The following is a 25727-nucleotide window of genomic DNA, read 5'->3' on the forward strand; positions in this document are numbered from 1 at the left end:
TAATATGACTCCTAGTATACAAATTGCCATTTGACACTTCAAATATTCATCTAATATTTAGATATTTCTTGCTGACAGTCACAATTTCCTCTGAACAATTTCCTTGAATTTTCAGATGTAATGTATTGCACCTGGGCTAGTAAAGATTTTTGTTGTTAAGTTTAACTGTAAGAGAGTCAGTGACTGTAATAAGTTTTTGAAGACCATTATGATAGCAGTTAGTTTAGCAAAAGGCATCAAGTAGTTAAAGCAATTTCCTATTAGTCTTTCCTCCCAAAAAGCTAGATTTGACTATTAAAGTTTGGATGTGGAGGGAAATTTAAAAAAAAAACCAAAACAAAACCAAAACCAAACTCTAATATGAGATAATTAATTCTCAAAGTTGAGAAGAAAGCTTTTTACAAAATATAATACTAGCCTCTGATGTAGATGTATGAAACCTTGTTTATCGCTTTGGAAAACATTTTATTATAAATTGTTCTCATGTTTAAGTAATTACTTCTGAATGATTCTTTCAGAAAAGAGTTTAAAATCTTACCTGAAAAATATTAGCTGTGTGTACTTGTTAACAAAACATTGAAACTTTGAATATCAGGTAAAAATACCTCCTTAATACATATTTACTAAGCTTCTGATTCTATGCAACCAAATAATTGTTTTCAGGGTTTAATTCAGATGTAAAACCATGTAATTATGAATAGCAACAGATGATTTAAAGTGACATCAGTCAACTTGATTTTTATAACTGTCTCAAAATGTTAGTTAACTTTTTAAAAAAGCATTACATTTCTTAAAAAAAGTACCCTATAGGTAAGTCAAGACTTCTTCAAAAGTTTTTGAAGATACATACTAAAGAATTTTTAGATGTCCTGGTGTTATACAGAAATTAGTAATTCCTCACTCGAACAGTAAGAATGTAGATGTTACAGAGGGAGTGTATAATTAATGATAAAAATATATACAGATTTTTTGTAAGTGCTTTTGTGTTTTCTATTTCATACAAGTTGATGGTACATCTTTTCATATATTTTTAAGATATAATGTAAATTTTACCACTGTGCTTCATTCTCAAGATTAATTTTTTTTATTACTGGGAATACCTGATGATGTTTTCCATTGATCTGAAGTTGAATGAAAAATAACTATTAGTTCAGTCTTTGTTTTGGTGGCTTTACTGCATTAACTGCACATTTTTTTAGGTGACAGTTCACTACAGAGCTCTGTCATTTGCAGTTATTTCAGTGATTTTGTGTTCATTTGAACTTGTGACCAAATCTTAAATTGAAAATTAATTATGTGACAAAAAGAAGCCCAAAATGCTTCTTGATAATATTTATTTTCTGTGTTAGAAAACATTACTTGCTGGTAACCTTTAATTTGAGCAAGAAAACTGAAAACTCTAAAATAAAATGTGCCTGGTTTGAGCTATTTGTTAGGGTAAACACAGAGAACAGTCAAAGAAAGAAGTGTGTTGAACATTATCATTAATGAACTGTATTCTTTCCCCAAAATGTTTTGAAAATCTTTTAACAAGGTGCTCCACTACCTCAAAGCCCAATCCCTTGTAGACATCCATATAATTTCTTTTGAGGATATATGTAATAGAAATATATACAATAGATTTTTCTTTTGGGAGAAGTGGCTTAGCATCTCTTTTTCATGATGGATGACTTTCCATTGAGCAATGGAGATCCACAAATCAAGCATTAGGGGCCACATAACTGATATATCATAAAAATACTAGTGTAAATTTTCTTACGGCCTTTCCAAATTGTATATCAGTTCTGATTTTCTAAAGATTACAGGATATCCTTCACCTTTCTCTTAAGAATGCTAAATAATGCTGACTGCAGTCTTGTCTGTATTTCATGTGGGATACTTGTACTAGAAATTGTTCTAATTGAGTTCTTAGGTACCCTATTAGTTCCCAGACTTTAGGTGAATAAGAATAATAGATGAAAAAAGGTTAGAATGGAGTAATAATGGAGTAATTTTGAAGTAATAATCATAGAGGGAACACCATTTCTGAGCAACTGGAGATATGTTTCTATTTGTAATTTGGTTGCGCTCTGAGAGAAGTGAAATTAAGTCCCTGAAATACAGGACAGGAGAGAGAAACAAATGGCAATAAAGAAGCTGAAATTGTTAAGAGCAATTAAAGGAATATCCAGAAATCAGATACTAGAAATGATAAGTGAAGGTAAATCTGAAAGGCATTTCCAAGGAGAAATTATGTTATACAGTTAAAAAAAAAAAAAAAGAAAAAGAAAAGAAAAAATTGTCATCAGATAATTAGTTTGACTTTGACAGTGATGCCTTTCTTGAGTTCTTGTTGAAGTATGTAGGCAATATTATTTAAACAGGCTAGTGCTTTTCTGTATCTGTATTTTAAGAATAAGGCCTTATTTTGAGACTTAAACCTCTCCAGGTTTAATTGGAGAATTCTATGTGTGTAAAATGCTTGACTGTGAAAAAGAATGAAATAAGTTTGTGGGTTATGAAATGACCTGTCGGTTATGAAAATGTGGTTGGAAAATGTATTGCATATTGGAAAAATTTACATGCAAACATTCATACTATTTTTTTTTTCAAATCTACTTTCTCTAATTTGCACTGGTAATCAGTTAGTTTTTCTAAATTGTGTCCCATTTGGCTGTTGTTCATCTTACTTCTATAGAAGTTCAGGGTCCACAGGAAATCTAAGCATGGGTTTTACAAACAAAAGCAAATTAAATGTCACCCATAAAAGTTGGTGGGAAATTTTAAATTGTCTTCTCCTGCTGTTTGGCCTCATCTTCTCTATTTTGTTACTTATTCATTACTTTCTTTACTGTTTGGCCCTGATGTCATATTTTATATGTGAAAACATTCATGTTCCCTCTTAAAGTGCTGCTGTTGGGTACAGCTGGGTTAAGGGGCCTGTGAAATCAGAGTATAAATTCCTCAGCATTTGAACCTTTGGAAAGTAAAATACTGTGACGAAGTACAGTGTCGCTGCAGCCCGTTACCAGGGCTGTTAGCTTGTGGTGAGAGCAGTGTACCCCAAAATGTCAGGCAGCGGGGCTGCCGCGAGGTAATTAGGAGCAATTAGCCGGGCTCCCTGCTGGGCACGTCGCTCTTGCTTTTCTCCTCTTTGCCCTTCCCCCTGCTGCCACTGCAGGGCAACGAGTTGTGGCAGTGATGGTTCCCTGGGAGAGTGTGTGAGAGTGTGTGTGAGAGTGTGTGTGTGTCTGTGTGTCCGTGCGGGCGCCCCGGCCCCCTCCCCGCCCCGCCGCATTGTGGAGGGAGGGACCGCGGCCCGCAGCCGCCTCCGCCGCCGTGCGGGGCCGGGCGCTGTCCGTGGTGCTGAGCCCGGCGGGGACGGGCGCTGTCCGTGGTGCTGAGCCCCCGCAGGGCCGGGAGCTGTCCGAGGTGCTGAGCCGCGCCGCCCGGGCGGTACCATGGTGTTCGCTCCAGGTAAGGACAGCCGCTTCCCGATCCCAACTGGGGAAGCCAGCGCGAAGGGCCCGGCCGTGCCGGAGAACTGATGCGGGGAGGGGGTGGTGGGTGAGCCAGAGCTGCCAGCAGGCAGAGGCAGGTAGGTTCAAAGAAGGTGGCTTAGCTTAGGATGTGTTTGGCTGTGGAGCCGGAGGTTATGAGGGTCATCCCTGTGGTTCCCATCAGAGAGAGGAGCCTCCTATACAAGTGTGCAGAGGACTGATTGTCAGACTGTACAAAACGGTCAGGAAGGGGGACGTGGCCTTGGACTGACAGGAGAGTGAGTCCCCCTCGGCATCCGCACTGGTGACTGCAGATGAGACAATCTGTGAAACTCATGGAGATATTTTACAAATTTCAATTCCTCCCTGTTCCCCCCAAAAATATTTGAATGGAAGAGAACAGAAAGTTTGCTCGGTCCAATTTTTACTGGAACAAAATTGAAGATTTCAGAAGGAGTGCATGTCTAATGGGAGACCTCACTCTATAAGGGTGCAGAATCTCTGCTGCATAGTATATATCAGCTAACACATAGAAGAAGGGAAACTACAGAGAATCTGCATTGGATTTCATACATTCTGCTTTGAAGTAGGCAGTTTGTTATTCAGAAAGGAATGAGAGGCCTGGTAGCTCCAGGATATAAATGTGTAGTGAAATGACTTGAAAATAACTTGTTTAAAGGTGTATAACTGTCAGTAAAATAGTGGGTCAATAGAAAAGGGAAGGTAAAAGCTGCAATTTGACAATGAATAACTATTAAAACCTTTTTTTTTGCAAAGCTAAGTGAAGTTTTGTCTTCTTTGAAGTCCTATATCCAGTCTGTGAAGGGGGAAGAACCTTCATTAAAATAAATTATCTTGGGATTAACTTTGCTAGCTCGATAGAGTCTAAGTTTTTGGAAAAAATACTATATCTTTTCAACAATCTGAAGTTCATTTTGTCTCTTTAACTGGCCCGGTTGCTGTCTAATTTGATTCGTTCACTTACATCGTGTTCTGAAACTGGGACCAAGTGATTTATATTAATAGAACCAGCCACTGCTTTTTGTAATACACCTTTCAGTATTAGTGACTCTTTTCTGAACTCCTTTCATCTGTCAGACTGTCACCATTAACTGTACGTGTTCTTGAAGTGCACTGTGGGACCAGAATACTGCAGGAAGAGATTACCTCTAAAATAATGAAAATGTGCTTCCCCCCTCCCAAAGACTGACAGAGAACAAACCCCAAATGTCATTAATAACTGCATGAATTATTATTTTCACAACTGTAATCCATAGACAGAAAAAAAATCTGTCCAAATTGGTTTTGTATAGTCATTCAGTATGCTTTTACTCAAAGAAAAGCCCATGGTTTCCTTGCAAATGTTGCCATAAAATACATAGGGCAACTCGGTAGGAGTTTGTAAAAGAGATGATAAAGCAATCTCTTATATTCAGACAGAGCAAGCCTGAGTAGATTCTGATTTTTTTTATTGCTTTTTTTTTTCGCTGCAAATCAACCCTGACCTGGCATTATTTCTTCTCCAGATATTAAAAAAAAAGTAAAAATAATCAGAGCTTTATATAGCCTTAGCATCTTCACAGTTCTTAAGGCCATGTAATGTAAGAATATTGTAAATTTACTTAGAAACTGAGTTTCATTTCTTGAGTCAACTTTCTGGTTTTATCTCACTGTGATGAACGACCTCATTTTCTGTTCCATTTATTTGTTGAGATGCGAGAGGAGAAGAAGCAAAAGTCCATTTATTTGTTGGGGTGTGAGGGGAGAGGAAGCAGAAGATTTATCAAACTATAAACGTTTGGGGTCAGAATGATAAACATACTTCCAGAATGGAGGTGGAAAGAAGAAAACAAAACAACAACCAAGAGCAGACTTACCAGGTTTAAATAGACTTCTGAAAAGGTGGAGCCAACTGACTATTTACTTGAATAGATACTTTCCTGTTAATCTTCAACTCCTGAAATCTTATAGCTACTGTGTGGAAAAAACCCCACAATAAATCCCCCAAAATAAATGAATAAACAATCCCTCCCAAAGCCTGGATATTACTGAGCTAGATAGATCAAAATTATTACAAAAAGGGCAGTATTCCACTTTCAAAATTGGACTTTCTGGGTCATTTGAGACAGTGTATTGCTATTTGCAGGTATGTAAAAATGTATTCTTCATATGTGATCTTTCTTCATTCCCACTTAGAATTAAATCTGTTCCAGAAAAAGAAATAAAAAAAATTACATTTTTCCTTACTTGGTTTAATATGAGCAGGGCTTCATTACAGTTTTCTTCTATTTGACTAATGTTATGCCGATGTATAGGAAATGCAGTCCAAATTCTTAGATGTTTGGGCATTCATTTTTTTCTGGAGGATTCACATGTTGTGCTGCCCTTACAATGGGGTATGATCCATGTGGTGGAAATGTGCACAAGCTACATATTGCAAGGTTTAACTTCTTTACCTTTCCTAAACTGAACTGCCTTAGGCAGCCTGAGAAGTAGACAAAAATATGTTACTTGTCGTTGGATTTAAGGATGGAATTATGTATGGGACTGCAGTAGAGAAGCATGAAATTTCAAGGTTTTATATTGGATCAAAAAGCAAAGAGAAGTCATCACTGTTGAATTGGCAGGTTTTCTTAGGAGATAGATTTTGTTTAGAGGATAGTGTATTCCAGAATTTAAAAAGAAAAAATCGATGCCAAATTAGCCTATAAAATATTGATAACTCTAAATAATTCCAAAGATTAAATATCTGTCCTTGTGAGGTAGGAAATTAAGAGGTATTAAAACAGTTATTTGTTCTAAAGCATTAGCAAAAATTACAGAATGCAGCAAGCTTTCTTCTGATAGCACATAATTAGGTTACAAAGGTGTGATCTTCCAATACTGGCATTTATCAAATTTAACAATAATTTTAAATGTTACTAATCAAACTAATTTGCAAACTTTAGTTACTCTTCCAAAAATTACCTTGGGCATATTCCATGCTTATTATCAACCTTAAGATGTCTTTTTTTCAGTGCAAACATAAAAATAATACTCTTTACTTCCCATTTGCCTGAACAAGCACAGTACAAAGGTGTTTTTCATGCTCCAATGATTTTCTCTGATGCCATTTTGCATGAGTCGCTCAAATGCTTATGTCTTAGGCCTTTGCCCTTATGTGTGTGTATTGATAGAGCACAGCTATGGCCTGCATTTTTAAAATTAACTTGGGAATAAAGTTAGAAACCTGTTAAAGGCATCTGAGCTACCTAATGGGTTTTCTAAGCAGATCTCACCAGAGTATAATTTCTGTGGTTATTTTAGTCTATTTTGAGAATTTTACTCTTCTCTTATTCTGTAAAACCATAAATAAAATAGCCAAATTATAGAATTTTATCATTGCAGACTATCACTCTTTCATCTAGTACAAAGCTGTATTTGGTTGAATAGGTTTGGGGTTTTTCGGCTAAATAATGTATCCTGGAAAGGAGTCAGTTTTGATCTGAATACTTCAAGAAAGATTGGAACATTTACACTGACAGCTTGTTTCAGTTCAGAATACTCCCTTCCTTTAAGCTTGTACCTGCTTTGAATTGTGAGATTTCAACTTTTAAGTGAATCTTGTTATTTATCAATTTAATTTGAAGAATTTCTTTTACCTGGCATTTTCTCAATAGCTAGAAACTCATGTGCTTTACTTATGATCCTGCAATCTAAAAAGAAGGAGAATGAGATAGAACTAATTTTTGTATCAATATTTTTATGTAAAAAAGAAAAAGTGTGAACACAAAGTTTAAAGATAGACATTAGAGAAGTCAGAATATTCAATGCTCAGCGCCTTTTTCATGCAACAGCAACACCAGTACCTTTTCAACTAGCTTTTCAGCAGCACAGCTGTTCTTAACACTTTTAAACTAGGAGCACTATAGCAGACTTGCAGAATGACACAAGATCAGAAGCGTATCCTGTACCAAACATTTTAGGAATCTCATTAAACTGCAATTGAAGACATAGCAGCTGCACACTGAAAGAGATGTACTTACTGGTCTCAATAGTCCTTATCTCCTCTGATGGAAAAGCTGGGATAGCAGCAACCTGTTGTACTGTGGAAAGTGAAGACATGAAATTTCTTGATAGACTTTTTCTTTTTTTGATTATAGAATTACAGGTACTATGGAGATCCCTGTCCAAAATGCCCAGATCAAGACGGTATGGAGGGACATGTTAATGAATGCAAAAATTGCTACCAATAACGAGGTTTTTTGAAGGTAACCTGTTATGGGATATCTCCGGTGTTTGTGCGGAGTGTGGTATTATGTCCGTTAATGAAGTGTCTTTTATCCACGAGAACAAGGCAGGATGCAGTCCTTGTCCCCATTAACTGCTGTGCTATGTTCTGGTACTGCTCTGATTTCTGTAGCCCCTACAAAAAAAATCCCTAATAAGACAGAAGAGTATTTATATGTGGGATTCTTACTCATTAGCTTACTGCTGACAAAGTTCATGTGATGGACATGAATCAGAAGCTACAGACAAGACTATTTACAGGGCTTCAGGCAGTCTCATATGTTTTTCTTGTCCAGAATTTGTGATGGCTGGTAGTGAGTGTAGGACCAGTTGCTGGCCGAAAGTATCTAAATGCATTTACAGCTAAGAACTCTCAACAGTAGTTTGAAGTGTTTGCCACCTGGTAGGAAGAAATCATATAAGAGGAAATTTCTTATTCTTTTTTGCTGAGGAAAAATTGTTACTTATGCTACCCTCTCCCCAATGACACATTGATCTTTCCCCTGCTGTGAAACTCTACTAGCAGATCTCATTAGTGAAGTGAAAGAAAGTTTGTTCATAGACATTCAGAAATGTGGTGAAATTATCAAGCTTAAAAAATAGTCAACAGTTCTAGGTGCAATCTTTCTTTAAAGTATGAATCAATATAGTCTTAAAAACTGGCACAGAATGTACTTTTTAAAATTATTTTTAACAGAACAGAAGGCTTAAACAACTGAGGCTGGCACCTTTCACTTCCATATCACTGGGTTGAATCCTATTCAGATTAGCAGTGAGTAGAATTCTGGTTTCACAGTGGCAGTGTAGTGGCCTATATTGAAGGAATTGTTCATAGTTGGGGGATGGTGGTAATAAGTGATACAGTTATTATTAACATCCTTATTGGCACTGTTTACTGAGCAGGAAAGTCAAACAGTCAATGTAGAAAAGGAACGAGTTACACTGACCTCTAAAATTTATCCCTCCAAGTCATTATTCTTCTAGATGAATTGTTCTCTTGTACTTGTAATAGACATAAATAATAAGATTCCAGTCTTATAAGCTTTATCATGATAATGGAAATAAATGCACTTACTGTAAAATACAGTGAAAGGTAGATTTATTCCTATACCTTCAATCTTTTCTATTAAAGGTTTTATTAAGGACATAATCCATTCTATTAAGTTTACAAATATTAGGTTAAGCAAAAATTATTTACAAGCAATGTATTTATAATTTCTTTATAGGCTTTCTGAAATTTTCTGACTACTAGTTACCCATTTGTATTGTGTTCTTTACATAATAACTTCAAAGGTCCTACTGAATTTCAGTGAATGTCAATTGGAGAAGAGTCTTTACTGATGTCAGCAGCAATTAAAGGCTGACCTAAAGAGTCATAAAATGTTTCAGGTTCCTTTAGAATGCCTTGCTAGGGAAGTCAGGGCAGGTGAGCTCTGTGCTGCTGTTGTCTGCTCCTGTAAATGCCTGTAGAAGTGTTATCAGAAGATACTGTCTTCCTTCTTCAAGAGAATTTGAAATTTTCTGCCTGAAGAAGTAAATTGAACCATGTACTACTCAGCTGTTTCTCTAATGGTAAGGCAAATATAATCTCCTGTGAATTACTTGCATTTGCTTCACTTTGTAGTATGCATATTTGATACAATGACACTGTATTTTCTGTCTTTGGGCGATGAATCTATTCACAGTTTATCAGTATGGAGGGGTTGCATGTCCATTACTACTTCTATTAAATACTCGCAGATTGACATTGCATTTTATCTTGAGGTAATAGTTCCTAAATAGAGCAGGAAATATTTCTCTGGGAAGACAGAGCATTAGTTGCAATGGTGGAAAAGAACCTGTTGTAAGGACAGATTCTGTCAAGATTACAGCTATGAAAAAAAAAAAATAAAAGGTTTTACTCTTTCAAGGTGCCTTTTAGGTTTATATAATCTTTGATTCACTTTCTCTTGTGACTTTGTGTATATGCATACATATATATATATATATATATGTGTGTGTGTGTGTATATATAAAATCTCAGCCTCAATTGCTAATAGCCATGTTAACAGCTTTGGTACTCCAGTCAAATTCCAAAATAAGCAGGAAAGTTGCAAATTTAGGGTTTTTTCCTAGGGTTTTTGTTTGTAGGGGGTTTTTGTTTGTTTATTTGTACTTTTTTTTTTTTTTAAAGCTAGAGAAGAGCTCTGTATCAGCTGAGGTTTACCTAGACAATTTCTTATTCTGAGTAATCTGGTATAAACGGAAACACATCTAAAATGTAGCAGGTTGTTTTCACTGTTTTGCTGGCTTTTTACAGGTTACATAAACTCTTCACAATTTTCTTCTTTAAAAAAATCAGGTTCAGATATAGCAAATTTTAATTAACCTGTACATACATCTTTAAGACCAAAACCCACAAAAGACTGCAGAAATATGAATACAACAACTAGCAAAATAAACCTTTAGTAGTGGAATACACCTCCATTGAAAACTTCCCCTTTACTTATGCTATGCAGTGTTGGATACAAAAGTCTCCTAACACAAAAGCTAAGTATTTCAGTGGGGGTTTGTGGAAGTCCACCAATGAACTTTTTGGTACAGATTCAGAAGACCTATATAAATGTTATTTAGCTTTTCATTCTTAATGTTTTCTTTATTTGTGTGGGAATTTCTGAGCACCTGAACAGTAGAAAATAGAAGGCAGAGAGAGTTAGATCATGAGTGGTGTCCCTCAGGGCTCTGTCTTGGGACTGGTGCTCTTCAGTACCTTCATCAATGACACAGACAGTGGGATCGAGTGCACCCTCAGCAAGTTTACAGATGGCATGAAGCTGAGCAGTGCAGTTGGCACAACAGAAGAATGGAATGCCATCCAGGGTGATCCGGGCAAACTTGAGAGGTAGACCCACAAGAACCTCTTGAAATTCAGCAAGTCCAAGTGCAAGGTCCTGCACCTGCAGATCAGGGCAATCAGACACAAGCATGGACTGGGAGAAGAGCTGGGAGAGCAGCCTTGCCGAGAAGGACTTGGTGGTGCTGGGATGAGAGGCTGGACATGAGCCAACAGTGTGTGGCCAGCAGATCAAGGGAGGGGATTCTCCCTCTCTACTCTACTCTGCTGGGAGCCCTGCTGGAGTGCTGCATCCAGTGCTGGAGTCCTCAGCAAAAGAAGGGCATGCACCTGTTATAGCAGAGAAGGGCAGCAAAGATGATCAGAGGACTGAAATACCTCTCCTGTGAAGACAGGCTGATAGAGTTTGTGTTGTTCAGCCTGGAGAAGACTTCATGGAGCTTTCCAGTCCATAAATGGAACTTATAAAAAAAGGGAGAGTGACTTTTTATGTGGGTAGATAGTGATAAGACGAGGAACAGTTTTAAACTGAAAGAGGGGAGATTTAGATTAGGCATTCCGAAGAAATTCTTCACTGTGAGGATGGAGAGGAACTGGAAGAGGTTGTCCAGAGAAGTTGTGGATGCTCCTTGGCAGGGAGTTTGGATCCTTAAAGTCACTTCTGACCCAAACTATTCTACAATTCTGTTACAGGTCACCTGTTTCTGTGCCGTTAGACCTCTCCCTCCATGGACGAATCACAGGTTTTGATATAGAGAGGTTTCTTATTTCAGTATTTGAAATAGATTCCCTAAAGAAATAAGAAAATTGTACATATGGAGAGAATATAAATTTTTCACAAACTTTGAATTAGCTGGTCCTAGATGCTCTTTAGGAAGTATCTTATTTTTGATACACTGAACTCTAACCTAGGAGCTAAAAGCTCTGATAAATTATTGTTAGTTTACAGTATTGGAATGAGAAATTTTCCCTCTGGGATCAAAATCTAAGTATCACATTTATGCGTTTGGGTGTGGCAGAATTGTCTGTGACCAACCCTTTGAACTACATTAAGTCTCAAAGCTGAAAAGACACAGTCCTTAAGAAGTGAATTTATTGCTATGTGTGAAGAAAATATATGGATTGAAGTGTTTAATCTGGTTTTAGTTAATATTATTAATTTATGGCAAGAAACCTTACTAAAATATGTTGAAAAAAATGCTTAGGAATAGATAATGTATCTATAGATCTCAAGCTCTAAGAAAAAACAACTTTGGAAGCTTCATTTTGGCTGGCATATTTCAAATAGTATGAAATAAATTGCTGGAGTCTCCAAACAGACAATTTCCATATAGCAAACCAAAGAGGCTTCCTGATATTTTCTTCTTTTAAGAAACTGAAAAATTCAGTGGGGAAAATAATTACAGAAACTCAGTTGAGATGTAGGTAGTGTCTGGATAAAAAGATACAGTAAAGTCGTCATGGCTGGGCTTCACGAACGAAGATTTGGGAAGGCTCTATCCACATTTGTTACAGGCACACTGGTGGCTTATGAGGCCAATACGAGACAGACATATCCGATTGCAAAAGGCAAAGCAGAAAGACTCCTTAGGTGGTATATTCTGCAAGACACGGTTCTTTCTGCGTTGCCTTTTCTCCTCGAGAGTGATCCTGCGTGTGTTCTCAAAGGAGACAGCTGCATTATAGATGGTGTGTCTCCAGACCTCCTGATTGGAGGCCAGAGTAGACCAGTTATGGTGATCAATATGGTCAAGGCTGAGATGTTGTTTCAGGGAGTCCTTGTATCTTTTCTTCCGGGCTCCTCTCATGTGGCAGCCAGTGGCAAGTTCACCATAAAGCAGGATCTTAGGGAGGTGGTGGTCCTTCATCCTTGAGACGTGCCCTGCCCAACGCAGCTGTGTTCTCAGTAACATGGCCTCGATACTTGTGACTGCTGCTTGCTCTAGAACAGATGTATTGGTCACAAAATCTGACCAGTGGATGTTTAAGATTGTACGGAGGCAGCGTTGATGGAAGCGTTCTAGGAGAGGCAGGTGGTGGCGGTAGATGACCCATGATTCGGAACCATACAAGAGAGTAGACAGCACAATGGCTCTGTAAACACTGATCTTGGTACTTTTCTTCAAGTGTTTATTACGCCATACTCTTTTGTGGAGTTTACCAAAAGCACTGTATGCCTTTGCTAACCTGTTGTCTGTCTCTCCGTCAATCTTACCATCCGAGGAGATGAGGCTACCTAGGTAATTAAACTGTTGGACTGATTTGAGCTCTGGTTGGCCAATGGTGATGTGGGGATGATGGAAGACTTCCTGAGGTGCCGGTTGATAGAGAACTTCTGTCTTCTTTAAGCTGACTTCCAGCCCAAAGAGCTCAGCAGCATCTGCAAAGCAGGATGTTAAACGCTGCAGAGCTGCTTCTGTGTGGGCAACAAGGGCAGTGTCATCAGCGTAAAGCGGCTCCCGGACAAGATGGTTTAAGGTCTTGGTGTGGGCCTTCAGTCACCTTAGATTGAATAGGCTTCCATCAGTACGATATCGAATGTAGATACCGTCCTGATCATTGAGATCTGCCATGGCCCTTTGGAGCATCATGCTGAAAAAAGACTGTGAATAGGGTAGGAGCGAGAACGCAGCCTTGTTTCACACCATTCTTTATTAGAAAGGGCTCAGAAAGTGTGTTGCCATATCTGACTTGACCGTGTTGATCCTCATGGAGTGAGATGATCATTTTAAGGAACTTGGGGGGACAACCTAAACGTTCCAAAATCTGCCACAGACCTTTTCTGCTCACAGTATCAAAAGCCTTGGTGAGGTCGACAAAGGTTACATAAAGACCTTTGTTCTGTTCCCTACACTTTGCTTGCAGTTGTCTGAGAACAAATACCATGTCTGTGGTACTTCTGTTGGCTCTGAAACCAAACTGACTTTCAGGTAGGATTCCTTCTGCTATAGTGGGTATTAGTCTGTGTAACAGTTTATCTGTATTTCTGCTCTTATATTTTATTTTGAAGAAAAAAGTAGTCTGTGCTGGCCCCCTTCTTGGGGGAAGTTCTTCCATACTTGTTTTGCAGCAGGAATTAGGGAGTGATGTTAGGGCAAAAAATAAAACTGAACCTAACCATGAATTTTCCAGTGAAAGTGAGTGTTACAATCCCCTGCACAGAGTGATTAGGGTATTGGAAAAACTCAATGATCCCACATTAAAACACTTTTAGCCGTTCTGATATGTTCAGTGTCCTCCCTTCTTCCTGAAGGAATTGCAGTAACTGAGTAATGCTTTCCAATACTTGACAACTATTAGTCAGGACCGCACCAGGCTGCATTTTAGAGCATGAGAAATGGTACTGGACACAATTAATTCTAATGCAGTTAAGAATGCATTTATTATTTATTTTTTTTAAATATTAAATTTACAACTTCCTTGTAGGATCATTTCATGAGGTCTCTGAACTGGCATCATTACTAACATTGATACAAATTGGGTCTCTAATCCTGTGAACAGCTTAATGGCTCTCATGCATAAAGTTGGTTTGTGCACATGTGTTGGAAAGCCTTCAGCCCTGACTGATTGCCGTGTTCATTCATTCTGGATATAATTAAACTGACTCATCAACATTTCCTGATTATGGATGCTGTGTAGCCTCATACTTTATATCTCTTCTTCAAATTAGGCATTTTGTACTGAAGTCCTAGCTCCAACCTCTAAAACAAAACAAAGAAGGAGATTTTTTAACCATTTTAATTCACAGATTACGAAATATTCACCAGAAGAGGCTCACCTGGAAATTCTGTGCTGTGGTCAACAAGATGGAGATATGTTACTGCCTAATGCCACAGGGAAGTTAAAGAAATTAACTTGGTTTCTTGTAGAAGAATATCAATATTGATGCAAAGAATGTTAGTGTTAATTATTGCAACATACACATGTATATTATGTTATTATAAACTTGCCTGGTTCTGAAAGTTTTTAAATATGTAGAGCTTATAAAAACAATTTAGGTAATAACATGCAACTTTTTTCCATAAATACAGCTCCCATTCATCCACACTGGACCATTTGATGAATTCTAATCATCATGGTCTTGTTTACTTATACTGTCATTTCCTTTAAAAATTCATCAGTACTCTCAGTTGGATTATAAAAATTACAGTAGTAATTTTCAATAGAATTGAAATGGATTTTCCAGAGATCAGCATTTATGTTGAATTATTATTAATTTTTATTAATAATGGAAAAAAATTAATTCTAATGTTGCAGAGCTGCGGAAAATAGTATAATGGTTAACTATTGCAATCCAAAGCAATATATTGATAAAACTAATAGTCAATTTTCCGGTTAAAGGCTATACCTGCATAATCTCATGTAAAAATGAAGAAAAAAATATTTACTTCTTGGCTCTTTCAACTTCAAGATTCCTGCATAAATTAAAATTGTAGCTAACAAGGGAAAACATTTTGGATATTTCTGAGTTCTAAATTGATCAGAAGTTTACTTAGAGGAATGTGATTTTTATTCTTAGTTTTAGATGTGGTTAAGCTCAAAGCTGTTTACACAAACAAAAAATTCTCATTTCCAGAAGACTGACGTTAGTGGTATTCATTTGCTGGAATTAAACTGCATTTGTTATTCCTGTGAAGCAGAACATAAACTTCTGACCTCTGATGCATAGCCCTTGAGATTCAAGGGCTATGCCCCCTTCAAGGGCTATGGAACCTGTCACATAAGCTAAGTGCTCTCTTCAAATGCAATGTTTGTATTGTTCCTCAAGACAGAATGAGATGTAACCTTCAGGAAGACATGATGAGCTGCATAAATGTCACAAACTTTGAGGAAAGGTGAATTAAAATTAAAGGCATTATTTTTCTCCTTGGAAAATTAGTAACCTCATACAGGCGAAGAAGCAAAAGGGATAATTGAGGGACAGTAGAAGTTTCCTGAGACTGAATGTACATTCATGGTCATGCATGCTCATGCATAACTAATGTCTTCTCAGAAAGTATGGGATAAATTATTTCTATTCCATGTTCTCCAAGAGTGGAAAGTTTCATTCTACCACAGTTCATTCACCATTTAGTTCCTACTCTCTTTGCATGTCAGAAATGTTGCTTCTGTTTCCTTCTAGATCACCTATCGCGCACCCCACAGTTTATTGCCAGCATTACTGGATCTGGGATGAACTTGCATCTTTGCAAGGTCATGCCTGTGGTAGTTTAGTTTCATGATAATATTCCAAACAATCCTATGACAAGATACAGTAGAGAACTTAGATGCTGATTCAAACACATTACCTGTTGTTGATTGTTATTTAGTAGGAGTGTTTATAAGGCATAATAAATTTGTAGCAAGCTGAAAGGGAAAAGCCACAGGGGATATCAACAGAAAGTGTACTTTGATTGTGGGCTGGAAAGAAAATGGCTTGGGATGCTTTGAAGAAAGTGAACTGTATAAATGAGAAAAGGCTCATGTGCAACCAGAGTGAAGTTCTGCCAAATGCTTTTTCTCTGTACCTATTTTTTAATATGTATACCTTTCTGTGGGTATTCCATGGTCTAGAAACATCACAGAGCATGTAAATTCTCCCACACTAGATGTTTTTGAACTTAAACTAATATTAGTTCTATTAATTTAAATGAATACTTGGAATTTACTTCAAATACTTTTATTCTTTTTCCAAACTGCTAGCATGTTTTCCTTTTTGGGGAACATCCTCAAGCAAGCTAAGGGAATTTCAAGGCACTGATCTATGGGACTAGTTTTAACTGGAAATGGAATATGTGACTGATTCCTGCAGCCAGTCCAAGATTTTGAGGGTTTTTTGGATCCCTCAAACTAAACTTTAGATTGCAGAACCAGACCAGAGTTTGAAAGTTAATTTTCATCTTCTGTGTTAGTTGGCATAAAATTTACCAAGTGAAAGATAAGGTAATAAAAACATGCTAAAGACAATTTGTCAGGTGTTAATGATAAATTACTGCTTTGCATTTAACATCAATTAACCTGGATATTTCAGTTCTCTATTTACAGAATTGAGGTCCTGGGTTCCTGTATGTCAGGTGAGCATCTAAAGATAGAGAGTAAGTAGAAAAGATTTTCTGACATCAATAGAAAAAAAAGTAGTCTTTAGACAAGGATAACTAGTAGACAGAATGCTACTTCTGATATCCTTCAAATTTTCCCCAGCAGTTACTTCGAGTGACCTATTTGTCATAGAATTTTAACTTAACTAGTTATTCTTCAAATTTAAAAAAATATAGATAAAAATTAATTGTATGTTATCACCCCAATAACTCTTATTTTGATTACCAAAACACCAAATACTTGGACAGCAGGAGTGATGTCTGTTTCACCTGATTGAAAAGACACAGTTCTTAAAATGCCTGATTAATTCTATAGGCAGTCAAATTTCTGCTTTGATGTCCACAGCAGTCTGTATTTCAGCAAGGTGAAGGTAGATATGTTCCAGCTCAGCCTCTTTGGGATTCTTGCATGAATCATCTCTGCTTTCCTTAGTCAATTCCTTTCTTCTTCCTCAGAGTAGGTCCAGCATATCGATAAATAAATGAGCTTCTCAGAAACAGCTAGCTAAGTGATTTCCTTGAAATGAGTAATTGGAAGAAGAGAATGTAGTGGGAATGCTCTTCAAGACACGGCTGTTTACTCCTTCAGGAAGTGGAAAAATTGGGGTTTATGGCAGCCTAACCAGCTAGACTCACAGGAGTGAAGAAAATTCATGGTGGGAAGGGACCTCTAGAGGTCATCTTGTCCAAGTCCTGCTCAAGTAGGGTAATATAGAACCATTTTCCCAGCATCATGTCCAGATGGGCCAGCTGTAATTAATAACACACACCCAGGGGAGCTGCTTAACATGTCTGGATTCTAGTTGGCAGTCCAGCTTCTGCACATAATAGTCTTGGACCTCTACACAGCGCCAGATATCCCCCTCAAAAATAACTATTATTTTCACTTGCTTTCTAACTTAGATGATCAGCAGAAGCTGGTCTCATTGGTCACATCACCCCCACTCCAACAGCTTTGGCTCTCTCCATGTCCAAAGTCAGTTAGCTGTTATTATCTAAAAGTTACACAAATATAAATTAAATTTGTTTGAGCTGCCTTATTTCCTTTCTGTGCATATCTAAGCCCTCAGAGGCAGGGCAGAAGTAGTCCAGGGGTTTTGAATTCTCTGTTCTTGGTTATCTCAGCAAATAAAAGAATCATCTAGTGAGCTGCTAATCTAAAGCTGAGCAGATGAAAACTACATCTCACTTATCTGAGTGGTGCTTTCACATGGGTTTTACTCCAAAATAAACAACTGAAAAAGATAGAAATTCCCTGGAAAACTATCCTTTTTTCAGCTGGGTGTTGCTGTGAATGACCTTCCTCATGTAAAAGTATTTAAAATTCAGATTTTGCAGATATTAAATGGCAAGGGCCAAAGCATCCCTAAGGAAAGAAAACTGAGTCATTTTCAACAGCAATGTACTTAATGACAGTATCTTTTCAGCAATAAATTCTGGGGGTTTATGGCTTTAGGGGTCGGCAAATTTTTCACTTTACACATAATATCATAGACCATTACAACATACTCATCTGTATTTAGAATTTCATGTTTATCTATGCTTTTGTTAATATATTATCTTCTGAACATCAGCTGACTTGACTGATCAACTCTGCAAGAAGACTAATTAATTTTTATCACCTTACAATTGTGTAATAAAATTGAGTTCATATTTGAGTAATAAAGAAGTATCTATACTTTACTGTTAAGTAACATTGAATTTTATTCAAAAAAACACTGTTTCAAGTGCTAAGGAGTGGGAAAAGCTGAATCAGGGAAGCTAATAGTACCAAGAATTCAAGTGATTCCTTTCAGTCAGCTTTTCCAGTTTAAAGCATATTTTCTAAGTTTTCACATTTTTAACCTCTTAATTATAGACAAACTTTGTCATCACAATACAGTTGCAGGATTTCTTTTTAATTATTCAGTTTCAATAGAATTAAACAACATTTTAATTTTGCTTTTAAGCAAAACATGTATAATATGAACATGATAAAAATAAGTATTTGTTTTTAGAGAGAGATGGGAGATAGTGAATTATTCCTTTCTCATTGAGTGAGCTTTGATTGTTTTGCAGCTCATTGTTTTGGGCTCGCAGAACAGTCTGGGTCAGAAAGAACCTTCAAAGATCATCTAGTCCAACCCTTCTGCCATGGGCGGGGACATCTTTTATTACATCAGGTTGCTCAAAAACTTGTCCAACCGCATCTTGAATGTTTTCAGTGATGGGGCATCCACAACAGCTCTGGGAAGGCAGTTCCCAGTGTCTCATCATTCTTATCATAAAAAATTTCTTCTTTACATTCAGTATAAATTTACCTTCTTAGTTTAAAACCATTGCTCCTTGTCCTTTCAGACCTTTTACTTACCCTGGTAAAAAATCTCCAGTTTTCTTGTAAGTCCCTTTTATGTATTGAAAGGCAATAATAAGGTCTCTCCAGAGTCTTGTCTTCTCCACACTAAGCAACCCCAGCTTTCACAGTTTGCCTTCATAGGACAGTCATCTAAGCCCTCTGATCATCTTCATGGCCATCCTCTGGGCATGTTCCAACAGGTCCGTGTCTTTACAGTGCTGAGGACCCCAGACCTTGACTACTCCAGAATCTCGTGGGAGCAGAGTAGAGGGTAGAATCACCTCCCTTGCCCTGCTGACCACTCTTCTTTTATATAGACCATCATAGAACTGGCTTTCTGGGCTGCAAGCAGACATGGCCTTCTCATTTCCGCTATTTGGTCTATGGCTATCTCAACGTCCTTCTTCAGAAAGCTGCTCATAATAAATTCACCACCGATTCATTGTCTGCATTGATATTGTGCATTGCCTTGACCCAGGTGCAGGACCTCAAGCATATCACATCTTAACAGTGTATTCCTTAAGGAAACTAGTGATTCTCCATTTGTTTCTATCTTTATCCTGCTTCTATCTTTTTATCCTGAAAGAACATTGGGAATTTATCACGGTTCCAGATATGGACCTCTCATAAAAGCAACTGACCTTTAATTCACTCTGTTTGATTTCTCTCAGGATGTAATTCTTAATACATGTCATTAAAAAAGACAGTAAAATACAAATACTATTTAATTAAATGCTTGAGCATATCAGTCATTTAAGAAAGAACTGAGATCAGTGTCTTCAAAACCTTTAAAATTAAATCTAGTGATGTAAATAAGCACCTAGGCTAAGAATTTCAATTGGCACCTGAGTTCCTAAATGCCAATAGGTGTAAATCACCTTAATTCAGAATATATATTTTTTAATCAAGATAACTTTGAATGTTATGGAACACTTTTTATTGTCTGAATTGTCATTTGTGTTAGGAATCAAAACACTTTTAAAGAGAAACCTCTTAACATAAACTGTTCTTCTTCATTACCAACTGTCAGTAGTCACACTACATTACTTTTTTGTTCTCCAGATTAAACTTTCTGGCAAAACAAGGAAGTTTCACATAAGAAATATGTATTTGTCAGGTTGCTATAGAAAGTGTTTTCTGTTTTACGTATAGCAATCTGAGCTTTTTTTAATGTTGTGCAGATATCTTTGAAAACCTAGCTAAGGATTAATAAACTGCACTTAACAAAATTTTGTACGTTGAAGTCAGTTAGAATTTGATGGATGAGGGCTTTTAATCTGAAGTAATAGTAAACAGAAATGTTAATGAAACAGATTTTTTTCTGTAATGTGGTGTAGTACGTCAGGCTTGCAAATTGAAATCCAATTCCCTGTCCAGAAACACAGCTCAAGTCAAAAAGGATGTGATTAACAGCTGGATGAGAAAACCCTCATTTCCTGTCTTACTGCAAAATGTATCTGTGCTTTTTTTCAGCTGTGAAGTCGCAGCTGTCCCCAGAGCTGGGGTGTGGGTAACTCAGCTGTATGACTCAGTCTCCCCCTTCATTCAGTCCTGTAGCACTGAGCACACAGGGGCACTTTCTACCCTAATTTGTCTTCTGTATTGGCAGGTTTCTTATGTAATAAACTCTCCCCAGGCACTCTGTGGTTTGGTTGCTTTGTTGGGTATTTTTACTCTTCTCTTTTTCTGTCCTTCATGTTTTCACAGAGTAGTCCCAAGTACTTAGTTCCTTTTCTTTCTTTTTTGGCTTTGGCAGGTGAGAAGCAGGAGCAAGATGAAGTTAAGCTGCAGAACGCCAGCAAGCAGATTGTGCAGACTGCTATCCTCCGAGCAGTGCAGCAAGTTTCCCAGGAGAGCCAGCAAAAGGAGAAGCGAACAAACAGTACAAGCCTCCAGCTAGAAAGAGGAAAACTAACCAAGAAGCATGAAAAGAAGTAAGGGAGCAGATTGGGTTTTTTCAGTCCTCCAGTCTGCAGAGTTTTCAGCCTTCTCTTTAGTATCAGCTGTATTGCCAGTGCAATGCTACTGTTGTAAAGCAAACCAAAGTATTATCACACCTAGACATAGGGTAAAACTGCAATAGTCCTCAGCTGAGAAATATTAAGTGCATTAGATGAATAACTCCATACTTATGCAGTGCCTCTTAACAGAAACAATAACCATAGTTATAAAAGTAGTTTCAAGCACAAACTCTTATGATATGAACTTATTCTCAAAAACTTGTTGTCAGAGCACTTTCATGTTAAGTTCTGCGTGCAACATTTATGTCAGTTCAGCTGGATGGACTCTTCTTTGAGCAAATGGGTTCACTGAAGTTGTCTTTACCGAAGAAATAGTTTACTGTCAAGTATAGCAGAATGATTTCAGGCTCCCTTGAAGCACGGGTTTGTGCTTTGCTTTGATTAGACATGAGCTATGTGAAATGGAGTATAAAGTGGATTTGGCAAGTTCTGTGAGCCAATTTCTTTTTTCATCTTAGGAAAAAAAAGAGTAAGACTGCAGTAACTGTGATCTATTACTGTGATCATATACCTATGATCTCTGTCTTTTTTTAAGAAAGTTAAAATAAGTACTGAAGTTTTAGTCTACTTATTTGAAATACTTCTATACTTCTGCATAAAAATCACTTGTGCCTCAACTATTCCTTTTAATTTTCTTGATATTGAAAGAAGATAAACTGATGCAATGATAAGGAGTTCACCAATATATTCTTCAGTTTTGCAGCTTTTCTGGGGCTTGATTTACAAGACTGGAGTGTCTTAAAAAGGGGTTGAATTTATTAATATCTTGAAGGATGAAAATATACTGTGTCTGAATTCTGTCATGGTAGATATTTCTCACCTGCTGTGCGTAAAGGGACTTTATATATTTGCAATTGTAACATAGATTCACCTTAAATAGCACTGCATTAAGCTGGTAATACAGAGCTTACCCTTTAAGTGCTCTATATAGCTGAAGAAATCCATGATGTTTCAGAAAATACAAATTAAATAAACGTTCCCTTCACTTTTATGCTCCCTTTCTGTAATGATGATTGCGCTATTATATGTCTGAAATTAATAACTGTGTATTTAATTCTAGAAATGGCTTGTAGCTCTGCTTCAACTGAATTCCTGTAGTAATGCACCTAGAAATACAGAGAAGCAGATGTTCTGCAAAACTGTGAACTATTTTTCTACTCAACTAGGTGGTTCTCAAAGCGGTTGTGGGTTAAGCAATTGGCTATTACTTACTGTGTCCTGTTGCTTGTGTTAAACAATTTTGGATTCATCACGGCCAGAGGCTTAGCCATTAATAGCCACATACTGTAATATTAAGTTTTTAAATTTGCTTGGTTTCTTTCTTTTTTTTTTTTTAACTTAACAGCACTGACTCATACAAGATAATAATTAAGCTCAATCTTCTTTCACTTAAAAATTAAAAGAAGAATTCAATATGATTAAAGTTGTTTCAAATCATCTAATAATGAAAACTGACTCGGATTCCAATTACACAGATGGTTCAGTTCTGTAGACACTGCGTGAATGTTTTTAGCCAAGCAAACCAAAAGGTGAAAGTGATTGGATCTTGAGGCATGTGTGGTTTTGTTTTAATAGTAATTGTTTTACCATTAGCTTTTTAGTCAGTTCACCTTTGGTTGGGAGGTAACTCTTTTTTAAGCACTCTTTGCATCTTTGCTTTCTGAGAGCCTAAGAAAACTGATCATGAGTAAAGGTTCAATTCTGAGTCTGACGAGCAGGCAAGTCCAGTGGATGAGAGAAAGCAAACCTTTTGGAGAGACTCTGTGGTGCAAAACAGTGTTTGCCATGGACTCACCTACAATGCTACAGGAAGGAGAGATATCGAACATATCAATTTCTTTGAAAATATTCTACTCCTTTAATGTTTTTTGTCACTATAAATTTGAAATGTGTTTGTGTTGGGGTTTTTTTTGTATTCCTGGTAATTACGTTAATGATCTTCATATAATTTTAAAACTTGTTTGTATGTCATGTTTTTTTTAATTAATCATTTTAGAGAAAGAATAATTTCAAAAGCCAGTGAGTCCAGGCTTTTGCCACTGCTTTATATGACCCTATTCCACTCCTGGTCCCACTCCTCCCACTATACTGTTCTACAATATCTCTTTACTGTCCTAGTCCTTTCAGACACACTATTACTCAACCATTTAACAGTCATGTCCACCACTGTCAGAATACTGATACCATCAGAAGTCTAATATCTTGGAAAACTAAAAATGGTAGGAAGCCTAGCAAAGCCTTGAGGAAGTTTTCTATAGTCTCCTATTGAGGACAAACAAATACTGCATCTTAAATAGTGTAGTTTTCCCTGAGAGCCAAATGATGTGTCTCCAATCTAGAGTATACATCCCTAAGTTAGAGCATGCATTTAGTATTTCCTATTGACAACAGATGTTCCACACACCACTTACATCCAGGATATGCAACTGAGGTTTGTGCTACATGAGAGAAAACTGCACAAAAGTAAACTTTACCCTTGGTTCATTATATGCTTACTACATGATGAAAGCGGGTATTTTTTGGTATTATCTTCACTGACAGATTATATTTTCTGAAGAAAATACAGACTTTAGAAATTATTACAGATGTGATGTAGGTCTTTCTACAAATAAAAAAGAACGCCTAAAGAAACTCTTAGTACCTTACATGTCTCTGGTTTTTCCTGTCAGAAGAGGGGAAGCAGTTTTCAGATTCACTAGACAAGTCTCATGAAGCAAACTGTGCTCATGAGATTTGTAGTAATGAATGCATTATTCAGCACAATAATTCATATCTTAGAAGTACAAGACAATCAAAATGGTATCTATAGGTATTTAAAACAAACTCACCACATTTTAGCACTTACAGTGGTAAGTAGAGGGTTGTACAACTATGTGAAATTGTATTTATCACAACTCCAAAAGAACAGAACAGTCATGTGCCTGTGGCAATCCTGCACTACACTTGCTATGTTTTCAGTTAATTTGATTATCCGAATTTTATTACCATACTTGTGCTATTCTTTGTAAGGGTAATCAAGCAGCAATGCTTAAATGGAAATTCGCATGGTCACAGCAGAATGTTGTAAGAGATTACTAAATGCCACTGTACATTGGTGGTTTGGTTTTGGTTTTTGGTTCTGTGTGGTTACATTGGGAATTCCTTGCTCTAAAATAAATAAAACCAACAACTGTGACTTGGAAACAGCCATATTAATTTTATCATTTCAGAAAAATAAAAGCATTTTGTGATAATATTATATTTAAGAGTTGAAAATTCTTGAATATTTATTCAATAACAAACAACCACCTAAAAATATTACTGTCTCTACTCATGTTGTGTCTCATTATTTTGGTTTTTGTTGGCATTTTTTAAATGTTTCAGAATGTAGTATGTCTACAATGGTAAGTAAAATTGCTAGGTAACTATTCTCAATATTACTACCATGAAATACGCTGCCGTTTTTCTTTAAATGGGAGTTAATATCAAATGCAGGGATTAATGTGTCATTACTGAAGGCTTTTCTGAAAACAGTTTAATTTCAATTAAGGGGAAGGATAAGAGAAAGTACAATAAATTCCTGAAAGTATGTGGGATTCACCCTAAGTCTCTTGGTTATCCACTCAGGTCTGAAAAGAAATTAATGAAAACCTGACTCTTGACATAACCTAATTTCTCTCAATGGGTTTCTGCAACACAGGGATCGAGTTGTTAAAAGAGTTTGTGGGAGTGAGGAGAAAACTTGTGTTGTTGGTAAATATCTTCTTTACCTGACACTCAGTAAGGAGTGAGTAGCAGTACTGATGGAGCTTAGTTTCTAATGGATGGGGTTTCTCTTCATAGGCTTTTGGAGCCTTCTGCTCTGGCAGAATCTTTTTCGCTATTTTGGGTTTTCCAGAACAAAGGGGGTATCTGAGGCCTAATAGGTTTTTAATTTGTGTGTATACTGCTGTGTCAAAATCAGTAGAAATAAAGTCTCTATTCTCTGCTTCCAGAGCTTTATTCACAAAACGTTGTGGACACACATGGGATTTTATTTTTAAAGACCACTGAATCTTCCCTGGATTTAGTCAACTTACCCAGCAATTCTTTAATCCTTAAGACTTAATGCATGAGCACACATACTTGCATACTAGTGTTTGAGTGCTCCAGGGAACACCAAGAAATAGATACATATTTTAAATCTATTTGCTTCTAAGCTGTTCTTGTCTGACAAGCAGATTTTTTTCTTTAATTAACATAATCAGCTTTTCTTTTCTAATAACTTTTCCTCCAGTGACTTGCTACTTGGATTTTATTATATGAGCTTGCTAGTTTTAACACTAAAACAACAATAGTTCCTGTTTAGTTTGGGTTTGATTAGAACCCCTGTGGTGTTACACATTACATTGTGGTATGGCTTTTGTCTTTCCTTTTACTAAAGGTGAGTAACAACAATAAATGATGTTCTAAAGAGAAGGAAGTTTGGAGGGGGAGTGCTGTAGTTGTGGTGGGGGTTTTGTGAGGTTTTTTTCCCTCAATTGCCTCTAGCAGGAGGCCAGAGGCCATGTGGGCAAATCATCATGAATCATTCACACATGCTGTGACAGTAGCTCAGTGTAGAACTTGTACAGAAAGAGAGACAATTGACTCTTATGAAAGATGGAAACTGAACCCAGCTATTCAAAGCTGAACTGAGCTAATTCTAAAATGTTAGAGTAAGGCACTCCTGGTAGCTTTAAGGAAAATATTCCA

General features: G+C 36.9%; 1 protein-coding gene across 1 annotated transcript in view; it reads left to right on the plus strand.

Annotated features, from left to right (window-relative positions):
• AKAIN1 (A-kinase anchor inhibitor 1) overlaps positions 1-24196 on the plus strand; it is a 33584-nt gene extending 9388 nt beyond the window's left edge. Inside the window, exon 3 of the mRNA XM_051774136.1 lies at positions 20758-24196. Within this exon, the coding sequence (XP_051630096.1) occupies positions 20758-20931 (174 nt within the window). The 3' untranslated portion in view covers positions 20932-24196. The remainder of the gene's footprint in view (positions 1-20757) is intronic.
• Positions 24197-25727: the final 1531 nt, after the last annotated feature.

Source organism: Manacus candei, unplaced genomic scaffold (genome assembly GCF_025592945.1).
Source record: "Manacus candei isolate 608988 ecotype Guabito, Panama unplaced genomic scaffold, ASM2559294v1 h1tg000008l, whole genome shotgun sequence".
Lineage (NCBI taxonomy): Eukaryota > Metazoa > Chordata > Aves > Passeriformes > Pipridae > Manacus > Manacus candei.